General features: G+C 44.2%; 2 protein-coding genes across 2 annotated transcripts in view; one reads left to right on the forward strand and one right to left on the reverse strand.

Moving 5' to 3' along the window:
* LOC106566161 (dual specificity calcium/calmodulin-dependent 3',5'-cyclic nucleotide phosphodiesterase 1B) overlaps positions 1-6,003 on the forward strand; it is a 31,027-nt gene extending 25,024 nt beyond the window's left edge. The window contains exons 12-14 of the mRNA XM_014134022.3: positions 871-988; positions 1,212-1,348; positions 3,026-6,003. Coding sequence (XP_013989497.2) covers positions 871-988; positions 1,212-1,348; positions 3,026-3,084 — 314 coding nt within the window. The 3' untranslated portion in view covers positions 3,085-6,003. The remainder of the gene's footprint in view (positions 1-870; positions 989-1,211; positions 1,349-3,025) is intronic.
* A 1,767-nt stretch (positions 6,004-7,770) lies between these two features.
* Positions 7,771-13,812, reverse strand: part of LOC106566152 (protein phosphatase 1 regulatory subunit 1A) — a 40,841-nt gene continuing 34,799 nt past the window's right edge. Inside the window, exons 5-7 of the mRNA XM_014134008.3 lie at positions 12,926-12,988; positions 10,897-11,058; positions 7,771-9,057 (exon numbers count right to left, since the gene is read on the reverse strand). Coding sequence (XP_013989483.1) covers positions 8,957-9,057; positions 10,897-11,058; positions 12,926-12,988 — 326 coding nt within the window. The 3' untranslated portion in view covers positions 7,771-8,956. The remainder of the gene's footprint in view (positions 9,058-10,896; positions 11,059-12,925; positions 12,989-13,812) is intronic.

Here is a 13,812-nt window from a genome sequence, read left to right on the forward strand (position 1 = left end):
TCATTACTGAATACCGATCCATTCATTACTGAATACCGATCCATTCATTACTGAATACCGATCCATTCATTACTGAATACCGATCCATTGATTACTGAATACCGATCCATTCATTACTGAATACCGATCCATTCATTACTGAATACCGATCCATTCATTACTGAATACCGATCCATTCATCCATTCATTACTGAATACCGATCCATTCATTACTGAATACCGATCCATTCATTACTGAATACCGATCCATTCATTACTGAATACTGATCCATTCATTACTGAATACCGATCCATTCATTACTGAATACTGATCCATTCATTACTGAATACTGATCCATTCATTACTGAATACCGATCCATTCATTACTGAATAATGATCCATTCATTACTGAATACTGATCCATTCATTACTGAATACCGATCGATTCACTACTGAATAATGATCCATTCATTACTGAATACCGATCCATTCATTTCTGAATAATGATCCATTCATTACTGAATACTGATCCATTCACTACTGAATACCGATCCATTCACTACTGAATACTGATCCATTCATTACTGAATACCGATCCATTCATTACTGAATAATGATCCATTCATTACTGAATACCGATCCATTCACTACTGAATAATGATCCATTCATTACTGAATACCGATCCATTCATTTCTGAATAATGATCCATTCATTACTGAATACTGATCCATTCACTACTGAATACCGATCCATTCACTACTGAATACCGATCCATTCACTACTGAATACTGATCCATTCATTACTGAGGTGTATGTATGTATATATATATATATGTGTGTTGGATATCATGTACTAAACTGTCCTCATAAGACTCCATGTCTCCTGTAGGTTTCATAGACTTCATTGTGGACCCTACGTTTTCCCTATTGACTGACATGGCTGAGAAGATAGTCATTCCCCTGGTGGAAGACAACCCAGGCCCACCAGACCCCTGCAATCGGCATAGGTGACCTAGAAAACACATCCCATGTATTGCTTTTCTTTATGATATTTACTCGTGCTTGATTGAGTTTGCCTGATGCAATGGAAGCAACAGAATAGTCCCAAAGAGCTCATTCTGCACAATTCAGGTCGGCTCAATCAAACAGGGAAAAAGTATTTGGAGAAGAAAAACAAAATAAACATCGGGAACCCAGGTCTGCTGACGACTAGCTGTTGTCTCCCTCCAGTAATCTGTGGAAGGAGAGTTCCAGAGGACTACAGTGGAGCCTGGCTCACATCACCTCAGAACTGGTCACGTTCAGATCCACCTGGACACGACACACAGAAGACAACAAGTTTAAATGGAAGGAGAGTGGCTCCAATGGTAATGTGACAGACTTCTACTAACACCTTGTTATACCTCAGGGGTGGGCAAACTTACCTTGTTATACCTCGGGGTGGGCAACCTTACCTCGTTATACCTCGGGGTGGGCAACCTTACCTCGTTATACCTCAGGGGTGGGCAACCTTACCTTGTTATACCTCAGGGGTGGGAAAACCTTACCTCGTTATACCTCAGGGGTGGGCAACCTTACCTTGTTATACCTCGGGGTGGGCAACCTTACCTCGTTATACCTCAGGGGTGGGCAACCTTACCTCGTTATACCTCAGGGGTGGGCAACCTTACCTTGTTATACCTCAGGGGTGGGAAAACCTTACCTCGTTATACCTCAGGGGTGGGCAACCTTACCTTGTTATACCTCAGGGGTGGGAAAACCTTACCTCGTTATACCTCGGGGTGGGCAACCTTACCTTGTTATACCTCAGGGGTGGGAAAACCTTACCTCGTTATACCTCAGGGGTGGGCAACCTTACCTTGTTATACCTCAGGGGTGGGAAAACCTTACCTCGTTATACCTCGGGGTGGGCAACCTTACCTCGTTATACCTCAGGGGTGGGAAAACCTTACCTCGTTATACCTCAGGGGTGGGAAAACCTTACCTCGTTATACCTCGGGGTGGGCAACCTTACCTCGTTATACCTCGGGGTGGGCAACCTTACCTCGTTATACCTCGGGGTGGGCAACCTTACCTCGTTATACCTCGGGGTGGGCAACCTTACCTCGTTATACCTCGGGGTGGGCAACCTTACCTCGTTATACCTCAGGGGTGGGCAACCTTACCTTGTTATACCTCAGGGGTGGGAAAACCTTACCTCGTTATACCTCAGGGGTGGGAAAACCTTACCTCGTTATACCTCGGGGTGGGCAACCTTACCTCGTTATACCTCAGGGGTGGGCAACCTTCCCTTGTTATACCTCAGGGGTGGGCAAACTTACCTTGTTATACCTCGGGGTGGGCAACCTTACCTCGTTATACCTCAGGGGTGGGCAACCTTACCTTGCCAGGCAGGGCTGGCGAGAGTGGACTATTGGCGCTTGGCTAGAACACTTACACCATCCCTGGCAGGGCGTGACTACACCACCCCTGGCAGGGCGTGACCACACCATCCCTGGCAGGGCGTGACTACACCACCCCTGGTAGGGCGTGACTACACCACCCCTGGTAGGGCGTGACTACACCATCCCTGGCAGGGCGTGACTACACCACCCCTGGCAGGGCGTGACTACACCACCCCTGGCAGGGCGTGACTACACCATCCCTGGCAGGGCGTGACTACACCATCCCTGGCAGGGCGTGATTGCCCACTGCAAGCCTAGCCAATTAAACTACCATTTCATGATTGGGGTCCAGGGTTGGTTTAATAAATTAAGCCTCTTGGGGTTTTGTCATGGCCTTATAAATATTCCATGTGTATGTCCGAAATGGCACCCTATTCCCTATGTAGTGCAATAGCTTTGATCAGAGCCTTATGTGCCCTGATCAAAAGTAGTGCACTACATATGGAAATAGGGTCCAATTTGGGATGCAGGGAGTGTTTCTCTTTCATCTCCATAAAGCTTGAGGAGGTAGTAGAGAAATAAACAGATTTAGACACGGTTCTTCTTCCAGTCCTCTGTAGCTCAATCATATTGCTATATTCCATTGCTTTCCCCTCTCAGGAATCTTGGATCAGAACGTGACGAAGGAGCCGCCGACTGGTGAAGATGAACTGTTCTAACGTTGTAACGATGCTCAACAGTAGAAATGGCCCTCTCATGTAGTACGATGCCTATGGAAACCATGTGGAAACCTTAGTCATTTAATAATGAGGATTGAAATAAACATGCTGGTCATGTTATTTGCTAATTACCGAATATGTTTGTACCCAAACACATTGTTTAACCAGTTAGGAAAACATTGATGAAGAAACTGAACAAAGAACATGTGTGTAACATGGGTAGCAGGGGTAGCAGGGGTAACAGGGGTAACATGGGTAGCAGGGTTAACAATGGGTAGCAGGGGTAACAGAGTTAATAGGGGTAACATGGGTAGCAGGGGTAACATGGGTAGCAGGGGTAACATGGGTAGCAGGGGTAACATGGGTAACATGGGTAGCAGGGGTAACAGGGTTAACATGGGTAGCAGGGGTAACATGGGTAGCAGGGGTAACAGGGTTAACATGGGTAACAGGGTTAACAGGGGTAACATGGGTAGCAGGGGTAACATGGGTAGCAGGGGTAACATGGGTAACAGGGTTAACAGGGGTAACAGGGGTAACAGGGGTAACAGGGGTAACATGGGTAGCAGGGGTAACAGGGTTAACATGGGTAGCAGGGGTAACATGGGTAACATGGGTAGCAGGGTTAACAATGGGTAGCAGGGGTAACAGAGTTAATAGGGGTAACATGGGTAGCAGGGGTAACATGGGTAGCAGGGGTAACATGGGTAGCAGGGGTAACATGGGTAGCAGGGGTAACATGGGTAACAGGGTTAACAGGGGTAACATGGGTAGCAGGGGTAACATGGGTAGCAGGGGTAACATGGGTAACAGGGTTAACAGGGGTAACATGGGTAGCAGGGGTAACATGGGTAGAAGGGGTAACATGGGTAACATGGGTAACAGGGGTAACATGGGTAGCAGGGGTAACAGGGGTAACATGGGTAACATGGGTAACATGGGTAACATTGGTAGCAGGGGTAATATGGGTAGCATGGGTAACATGTATGTTAAATGTAATATGGGCAATGTTAGAGGGTAGTACAATTCTGGAGATATGTTGTGACTGTTGTTGTTGATGGGAGATGTAAAGTACAGAAGTACAACAAGATAAAGAGTTTCTACTGCTTTATATTCTACCATTCCACTGAGGAGATTTGGATGTACCATTTTAATATTCACATGAAATGTAAAAACAAAAAAGTGATTCTTCATCTGATTCTTCATCTGCTGTCCAAAGAATTTGAAGTGTAAACTATACTGAATACACTGTATGTTAGTAGCCATTGTCCCGGATCATTAGTCAACTCCTCTGACTAGCAGACCAGGACTAACATACTGTGCCAGATTTGTATCTTGAATGTTGTGATTCTGAGGCCGTCCTGATATGGACACTGTACGTCAAGGGCATGACAAACAGTAACAGTCAGAGGAGTTGGTTGAATCACTGCAGATCTGGGACCAGGCTGAGATATCAGGCCAGTCCTTCAGCAGAGTCCAGTTCACTGGTCCTCCAGTAAAAGGGGGAAAAACTGAACAGGGCTACAGTGCTATTATGAAATACTTTGGTGATAACCAGTCACGTTTTGAAATATTTATGTGTTTTATGCTCATAGCTCTACGTCTATTGAATAATTGATAAGCTGAACGGTCTATTTTAGGGTTGTAATACAAGTCAACCTTACTCAACACTATAGGTCAGTGACGCAACACTAATGTCACAGCTATATTGTGTGTGTCCAAAATGGCACCCTATTGCATTACCACATGGCACCCTATTCCCTTTATAGTGCACTACTTTTGACCAGAGCCTCATGGGTCACGGTCAAATTAGTACACTTTAAAGGGAATAGGGTTCCAGTTGAGACCAACACCTTCTTGGCCTGCTATTGGTGGTTCTTACTGTATTAAGGCCTCCTATTGGTGGTTCTTACTGTATTAAGGCCTCCTATTGGTGGTTCTTACTGTATTAAGGCCTCCTATTGGTGGTTCTTACTGTATTAAGGCCTCCTATTGGTGGTTTTTACTGTATTAAGGCCTGCTATTGGTGGTTCTTACTGTATTAAGGCCTGCTATTGGTGGTTCTTACTGTATTAAGGCCTCCTATTGGTGGTTCTTACTGTATTAAGGCCTCCTATTGGTGGTTCTTACTGTATTAAGGCCTCCTATTGGTGGTTCTTACTGTATTAAGGCCTCCTATTGGTGGTTCTTACTGTATTAAGGCCTCCTATTGGTGGTTCTTACTGTATTAAGGCCTCCTATTGGTGGTTCTTACTGTATTAAGGCCTCCTATTGGTGGTTCTTACTGTATTAAGGCCTCCTATTGGTGGTTCTTACTGTATTAAGGCCTCCTATTGGTGGTTCTTACTGTATTAAGGCCTCCTATTGGTGGTTCTTACTGTATTAAGGCCTCCTATTGGTGGTTCTTACTGTATTAAGGCCTCCTATTGGTGGTTCTTACTGTATTAAGGCCTGCTATTGGTGGTTCTTACTGTATTAAGGCCTGCTATTGGTGGTTCTTACTGTATTAAGGCCTGCTATTGGTGGTTCTTACTGTATTAAGGCCTGCTATTGGTGGTTCTTACTGATAAGAACAATTTATACAGTTAATATGGATGTTTTAAAAAAAAAAGTAAAACAGACACTTCTTTAACATCGACACTTTATTGTATCAAATAAATAATTTAAGGGCTCTATTCCATCTGCATCGCTGAAGCATTACAGATTGCGGATAGAAATGTAAAGGTAATTCCTGATTAAGCCGACATACCGTATGCAGCGTTTCTGGTTGAATGCAGTCTCCCCTAACGTGGGAACATTGCCTTTGAATTTCAATCACGCTGTAACGTTGAATCTCGGAGATACAGATTGAATAGAGCCATTAGATTACACATGTAATCATTATCAATTCAAACAAATAAAGTTGACCCAAAATGCTGATATAGATTCATTTGTATTATATACCATCATTTATAACTGAGAAAATAAAATAAATACAGTATAATGTATGTTTCCATCAAAAATTGTTAAGAAATGTGTTCATTAGTGTTCAGTGCTAAATAATTGGAAAACCAATCTCTCTGTAGACATTATAATTCTGTAGACATCTTTAATTTGCACGTGGTTCATTTGCTGTGTACTATACATATAGAACATGGAATAAAGATCCAGTCTCTAAACAAAAGGACATGATGACACTGAACAGTAGCTGTCAACAGCTCAATACAGGTGTAGAATCTTCATTTAAGCCTGTTTGCTAAATGTGAATTATTATAAATATAATTAATTGTCATTTTTTTGTAGGGGTTGATACACTTTCGTGAGGAAAAATCAAGTCTAAAATCTCAAAGTGGAAATTACAAACTTCAGAAGCCTTTTGAAACCTCAAATACTCTACAATTATTACATGTCCTGCAATGCAGGAAAGATCTCCTGCAACAGGGTGATCAACTTAAAATCCTACATCTGTAGTTTAAAATGTCACCCAATCATAGGCCTAATGCCATATCAGAGTATGGGATCAATCCTGTAGAAAATAAATATAATTTCTAAAGATGAAATGAGTTCCGTACATTTCTGGACGTTGTTATTGTATACACATTAAGTACTGAACAAAAAAACTGTGGTTAGATGTATGTACTGTGTTTAGCACAGTACTAAGGGGGTGTACAGTACAAGTCGTGCCGTGCATGAGTGGTATGTCAGTAGTCAATGTTGTTTTAGTTTAGAAGGTCAAAGTTCAGCCAGAGTCTTTCTGTCCAATGAAAGGTCCCTTATCTGTCATTTTAGACTTTAGAGATTCACATGGACAGAGACTGATCTCAGTTCCAAATTGTATCAGAGATGATTCCCTGGATGCATCACAAATGGTACCCTATTCCCTATATAGCGCACTACTTTTGTCATTTGTGAGGCAACTTCTGACTGCCCCGTGACTCATAAAAATAGATATCCTGTTATGTTGTTGTTGTTTAGGATCTCTGTTAGCCAACCAAGACTACTGCTTGTTTTTCAAGAGTCCAGGACAGAATGTCTAAAACAGCAAAGCAATCTTATAAATATCTTAATTATAGTAATTAACAATTCATAAACCAATAAAAAATTACAACAATAACAATTAACAATATTTGGATTCATGAGTTTTATGCAGGAGGCATATTAGACATGGGAGTGGTAGGCTGCTACAGTTTGTGTATACAAAAAAAACAACACTTTGCATGAAATATAGCCAAGTACGTATATCCTGTCCTGGTTTGAAACTTCATATTACAGAATGTTTTACTCATTCCAGGGTTTGCCAAGAGAATGCAAAGCTGTCAAGGCAAAGGGTGGCTACTTTTGAAGAATCTCAAATATAAAATATATTTAGATTTTGTTTAACACTTTTTTTGGTTACTACATGATTCCATATGTGTTATTTCATAGTTTTGATGTCTTCACTATTATTCTACAGTCTAGAAAATAGTTAAAATAAAGAAAAACCCTGGAATGAGTAGGTGTGTCAAAACGTTTGACTGGTACTGTAGCATTTTGGACCTAATGTAAGTAGTAGCCACATTGTTGTTTCCACCTGCATGGTATAAGGCCCGGCCAGACAGATACCCTGATAGCTCCGTAGCTACAGAAGGGGTTCTATTCCATCCGTAGCGATGAAGATCTGCTTTATAGCACCATTGTAAGGACAGACGCTGGGAGACGAGAAGCAAGTACAGGGAGTGCACATTTAATAAACAACGGACATGAAACAGAACACGGACCCGCGTCTGGACGGGAAAAAATAACGACATTAATAATGCTGACATGGGGAACAAACTGAGGAACAGACAGATATAGAAGGGGCAATCAACAAAGTGATGGAGTCCAGGTGAGTCCAATGAGCGCTGATGCGCGTAATGATGGTGACAGGTGTGCGTAATAATGGGTAGCCTGGCGTCGTCGAGTGCCAGAGAGGGAGAGCGGGAGCAGACTTGACAACCATTGATAATTAAAGGCAATGTTCCCGTGGTCGCAGAGACTGCATTCACGGTAAACACTGCACATGTTGGCTCAATCAGAAATTACCTTTACACAGTGGTGAACAATGTACCCAATTGTCATACTTGAGTAGAAGTAAAAATACCTTAATAGAAAATGACTCAAGTAAAAGTGAAAGTCACCCAGTAAAATACTACTTAAGTAAAAGTCTAAAAGTATTTGGTTTTAAATATACTTAAGTATCAAAAGTAAATGTAATTGCTAAAATATAAATTATTTCACATTCCTTATATTAAGCTAACCAGACAGCACAATAATATATATGTATATATTTTTTTACAGATAGCCAGGGGCACACTCCAACGCTCGAACATCATTTACAAACAAAGCATTTGTGTTTAGTGAGTCCGCCAGATCAGAAGCAGTAGGGATGACCTGGGATGTTTTCTTAATAAGTGTGTAAATTGGACCATTTTCCTGTCCTGCTAAGCATTGAAAATGTAACGAGTACTTCCAGGTGTCAGGGAAAAGGTATGGAGTAAAAAGTACATGATTTTCTTTAGCAATGTAGTGGAGTAAAAGTAAAAGTTGTCAAAAATATATATAGTAAAGTAAAGTACAGATACCTCCAAAAACTCTAAAGTAGTATTTTATACCAATGAATTTGCATTTTTATGCGGATCTTCCGCGATACCTCTGTGATACATATTGAATTCAGCCGTAAGTCTGTCTGTCAAAAGGATGGTCAGTCATTGTCTGTCATCTGTCTGTCTAAGTTACTTATTGAACATCAGGATATGCGTTCCAAGTGGCACCCTATTCCCTATATAGAGCACTACTCTGATCAAAAGGAGTACACTTCATAGCTAGGGAATAGGGTGCCACTTAGGATGCATGCCAGATTGCTGTGTAGGCTGTTTTACTTGTCTTGTTTTGCTTGGCTGGGTTTGTTCATTTTCTTCTCTGCCAGTGGACTCGTTGTGGACGCAGCTGTTGTGTCTGCAGCTGACATATTGGACACTTACGCACACACACAGGAAGAGAGAGAGAGAGAGAGATCGATCAGTAAGATAAGGCTAGATATTTGTCCACTTAGTACTCGTATATTTCCTGCACACTGATGAATAGCTGGTTCCTGAAGATTGCGGACGACTCTGTAACAGTTAGTCTCCTTAATGCTGATGAAACTGTCCATGGCCCTGTTGTTGATGATGTTGTCCGTTGCTGTGACAGTGCATTCTTATGACAGATTTGAATTCAGGCATCAACGCTTTACCCCTCAGAACACTGTCATCAAGGGCCAGCTGGTAGACACTGTAGATTCCAAGTATCTTGAAACAGTAATTGATTATAAATTTCACTTTGAGTGTAACACTGACATGTTGCGTAAGAAGGGCCAGCATAAACTTTGTTCCAGGAAGACAGGACTTTGATGACAATTATTTTTTAAGTTTAATTTTCTTTGATTTGCTGGTACGGCAACATTGGTGTCAAATCTAAAAATATACTAGCTGGAATAGTAAAGGTGAGATCAGGGTAGTCCAGCAGAGTAGTATGTCTGACCTGTCTGACCTGTCTGACCTGTACACCAGACATGCAGGAGGAAGGTAGACTCTATCCTGTCTGACTGAGCCCAGCCCCTACACTATGAGTTCCATCCTGTCTGACTGAGCCCAGCCCCTACACTATGAGTTCCACCCTGTCTGACTGTATCCAGCCCCTACACTATGAGTTCCATCCTGTCTGACTGTATCCAGCCCTTACACCATGAGTTCCATCCTGTCTGACTGAGCCCAGCCCCTACACTATGAGTTCCATCCTGTCTGACTGAGCCCAGCCCCTACACTATGAGTTCCATCCTGTCTGACTGTATCCAGCCCTTAAACCATGAGTTCCATCCTGTCTGACTGAGCCCAGCCCCTACACTATGAGTTCCATCCTGTCTGACTGAGCCCAGCCCCTACACTGAGTTCCATCCTGTCTGACTGTATCCAGCCCTTACACCATGAGTTCCATCCTGTCTGACTGAGCCCAGCCCCTACACTATGAGTTCCATCCTGTCTGACTGTATCCACCTCCTACACCATGAGTTCCATCCTGTCTGGCTTTATCCACCTCCTACACCATGAGTTCCATCCTGTCTGACTGTATCCACCTCCTACACCATGGGTTCCATCCTGTCTGGCTGTATCCACCTCCTACACCATGAGTTCCATCCTGTCTGGCTGTATCCACCTCCTACACCATGAGTTCCATCCTGTCTGGCTGTATCCACCTTCTACACCATGAGTTCCATCCTGTCTGGCTGTATCCACCTCCTACACCATGAGTTTCATCCTGTCTGACTGTATCCACCTCCTACACCATGAGTTCCATCCTGTCTGACTGTATCCACCTCCTACACCATGAGTTCCATCCTGTCTGACTGTATCCACCTCCTACACCATGAGTTCCATCCTGTCTGACTGTATCCACCTCCTACACCATGAGTTCTAGACTCAGCAGGGACGACTCTATCTAGTAGATCTGACTCCATCCAGACTCAGCAGGGACGACTCTATCTAGTAGATCTGACTCCATCCAGACTCAGCAGGGACAACTCTATCTAGTAGATCTGACTCCATCCAGACTCAGCAGGGACGACTCAAGGGTTTATTTTACTGCTGAATTTAAAGCAGTTGGCAAGGTAGGAGGTGAGCACTGTTGCCAGGACTGCATGTAATTTTCCCATTTATTACCTACCTTTTACTCTCTCTCTACACACTATGTCTATCTCCCTATATCTCCTATCTTTCTCTACATCTCTCTCCCTATCTCTCCATATCTCTCTCTCCCTTTATCCCATTCCTCCATCCTTACCCTCCATCTGGCAGCGCAGCTTCTCGAAGGCCTCTGCAGTGACCTTGTCCTCGGTTCCCCAGGCCTCCTCATCCTCCGGTAGCTCCTCCTCCTCCTCCCCGTTGGGCAGAGCGTCCGGGCTGGGTCTGTCAGACAGACAGCTCTCTGAGGAACACTCATCACCTGGAATATTATCATATACGTTCATCTTCTACACCTATATATTGTGTTATATATATATATATATGGAGCTTGTGAAAAAACACATTTCTGTGCAATCAATCAATCATTCAGTCAATCAGGCAAATGTATTTCAGAAAGCCATTTTTATAACAGCAGTTTTTTTACGTCACCAGGTGCATAGCCCTTTCCACTCACAGCCCGTCACCCTGTATACGGGTTGAAAATGACAGATTCATGCCTAAATTGGAACGCGGTGACATTACAGTAGCATGCTATACATGACGTCAGAGCTCAGGTTCACCTCCTCATAGCGCTGGATAGGTTTTGACGGACAGCCATTAGAAATTTGAGCATCGCGCCACATGAAGATGCTCCCCATCCCTCCCACTAATTGGGATACTTTTGAACATTTGTTGTTGTATGAGGGAGGGAAAATACTGTAAATTGAGAGTAGTTCATGTGTTCTGAAAGACGAGAAGTTGAGGATTATAATAAATACAGCGTTGATGTCGTACAAGCAAACCAAACACCCGTGAGTCCAAATGTGCACATCCCATTTCCATCTCATAAGACTCATGTCATTCACAGTATCAATGGTCATGATCACTGTGTTTGATGTACAGTTACAAGGATGACATGTGTTATAGCCTGGGTTGTCCTGAACACAACGAGCCTGTGTTCCTCAAATTGTGAAGAAAACTAGCCAAGGAACACACACACCTGAATGCACTCATGTCTCCCTTCTACGTGCACCCACATTTCCAATCTGTTTGTCTGAAGGGACTTTTCAAAGCCTAACACTCTAAGATTGTATTTTATAACTTAGCTAGCCATATTGGTAATAGAATAATCTTTCAAATGATGCCCACTTGACCTAGATTGCAATTTACACTGAGTGTACAAAACATTAACAACACTTTCCTAATATTAAGTTTCACCTCCCCTTTTGCCCTCAGAACAGCCTCAATTCGTCAGGGCATGGACTCTACAAGGTGTTGAAAGCGTTCCACAGGGATGCTGCCCAATGTTGACTCCAATGTTTCCTACAGTTGTGTCAAGTTGGCTGGATGTCCTTTGGGTGGTGGACCATTCTTGGTACACATGGGAAAAACCCAGCAGCGTTGCAGTTCTGGACACACTCAAACCCGTGTGCCTGGGTACTACCATACCCAGTTCAAAGGCACTTAAAGATGCAATATGGTGAAATCGCTCCGCCATTTTGTGGTTGGTAAAATTCTAATACTTCGTCTAATTTCAGTTTAAGTGCGTGGTGGACCATTCTTGATACACACAGGAACCTACTGCCATACTACCATACGGATTAGATCCGAGCAACCTTTCGGTTACTGGCCCAACGCTCTAACAACTAGGCTACCTGCCGCCCCTCAATAGCAAAGCTAAGAGAGCTAAATTTAAAAAAAGTGAAGGAGAAGTCACTTCCTTGAGTCCTAAAAGTGTATTAAAATGACGTTACTGAATGCATCCAGAGTGTTTTCAGATGTCGTTATCAACAAACGCTGTGAAAAAGTACAGTAAATATAAAATGCACATCAAATCAACAGTGTAATGTTTTGGATTCAGTCTTGTGTCAGGTGATCTGTTATGGCCTCAACTTTGGTCTAATAATTGTCCCATAATATCCAAACTCTTTCAATTGCTACCATATGATTTTTTTTATAGTTCTTCTGTGGGGAACATTTACATTTAGCCCTATCCATAGAGGCCAATTTCCATAAGTGTAAGTAGGAGTGTAAGAGCTGAACAGTAATGGAGCCTATCTCCCTAAAGAACAAGTAATGCAGAAAGGAAAGCACATTGGCCAGGGAAAAGAAAAAGGAAAGGAACCTAGGAAACAATCTCATCTCACCTCCACCCTGCTGCTGCTGCTGCTGCTGTTTATACAACTGGTGGTCTACCATGAACTGTAACTCTGTAGGGAGGGAGAGAGGTGAGGAGGGAGGGAGGGAGGGAGGGAGGGATAGTGGAGGGAGGGAGGGAGTGGGGATAGTGGAGGGAGGGAGGGAGAGAGGCGAGGAGGGAGGGAGGGAGGCGAGGAGGGAGGGAGGGAGGGAGGCGAGGAGGGAGGGAGGGAGGGAGGGAGGGAGGGGGAGGGAGGGAGGGAGGGAGGGAGGCGAGGAAAGGGAGGGAGGCGGGGATAGTGGAGGGAGGGAGAGAGGTGAGGAGGGAGGGAGGGAGGGAGGGAGGGAGGGAGGGAGGGAGGGAGGGAGGGAGGGAGGGAGGGAGGGAGGGGGATAGTGGAGGGAGGGAGGCGAGGAGGGAGGGAGGGAGGCGAGGAAAGGGAGGGAGGCGGGGATAGTGGAGGGAGGGAGAGAGGCGAGGAGGAAGGGAGGGAGGCGAGGAGGGAGGGAGGCGAGGAGGGAGGGAGTGGGGATAGTGGAGGGAGGGAGGCGGGGAGGGAGGGAGGGAGGCGAGGAGGGAGGGAGGGAGGCGGGGATAGTGGAGGGAGGGAGGGAGGGAGAGAGGCGAGGAGGGAGGGAGGCGAGGAGGGAGGGAGGGAGGCGAGGAGGGAGGGAGGGAGTGGGGATAGTGGAGGGAGGGAGGGAGGGAGTGGGGATAGTGGAGGGAGGGAGTGAGAGAGGCGAGGAAGGAGGGAGGGAGGGGATAGTGGAGGGAGGGAGGGAGGGAGGGGATAGTGGAGTGACGGAGGAATATACAATTACAGGTGCAGGAGTCAAAGTCAATGTTGACAAATCATGTGTCATAGTTCTAATAAATGGTATTATGAAGTCATAA

This window comes from Salmo salar, chromosome 12 (assembly GCF_965601325.2).
Source record: "Salmo salar chromosome 12, fSalSal1, whole genome shotgun sequence".
In the NCBI taxonomy this organism is placed as follows: domain Eukaryota; kingdom Metazoa; phylum Chordata; class Actinopteri; order Salmoniformes; family Salmonidae; genus Salmo; species Salmo salar.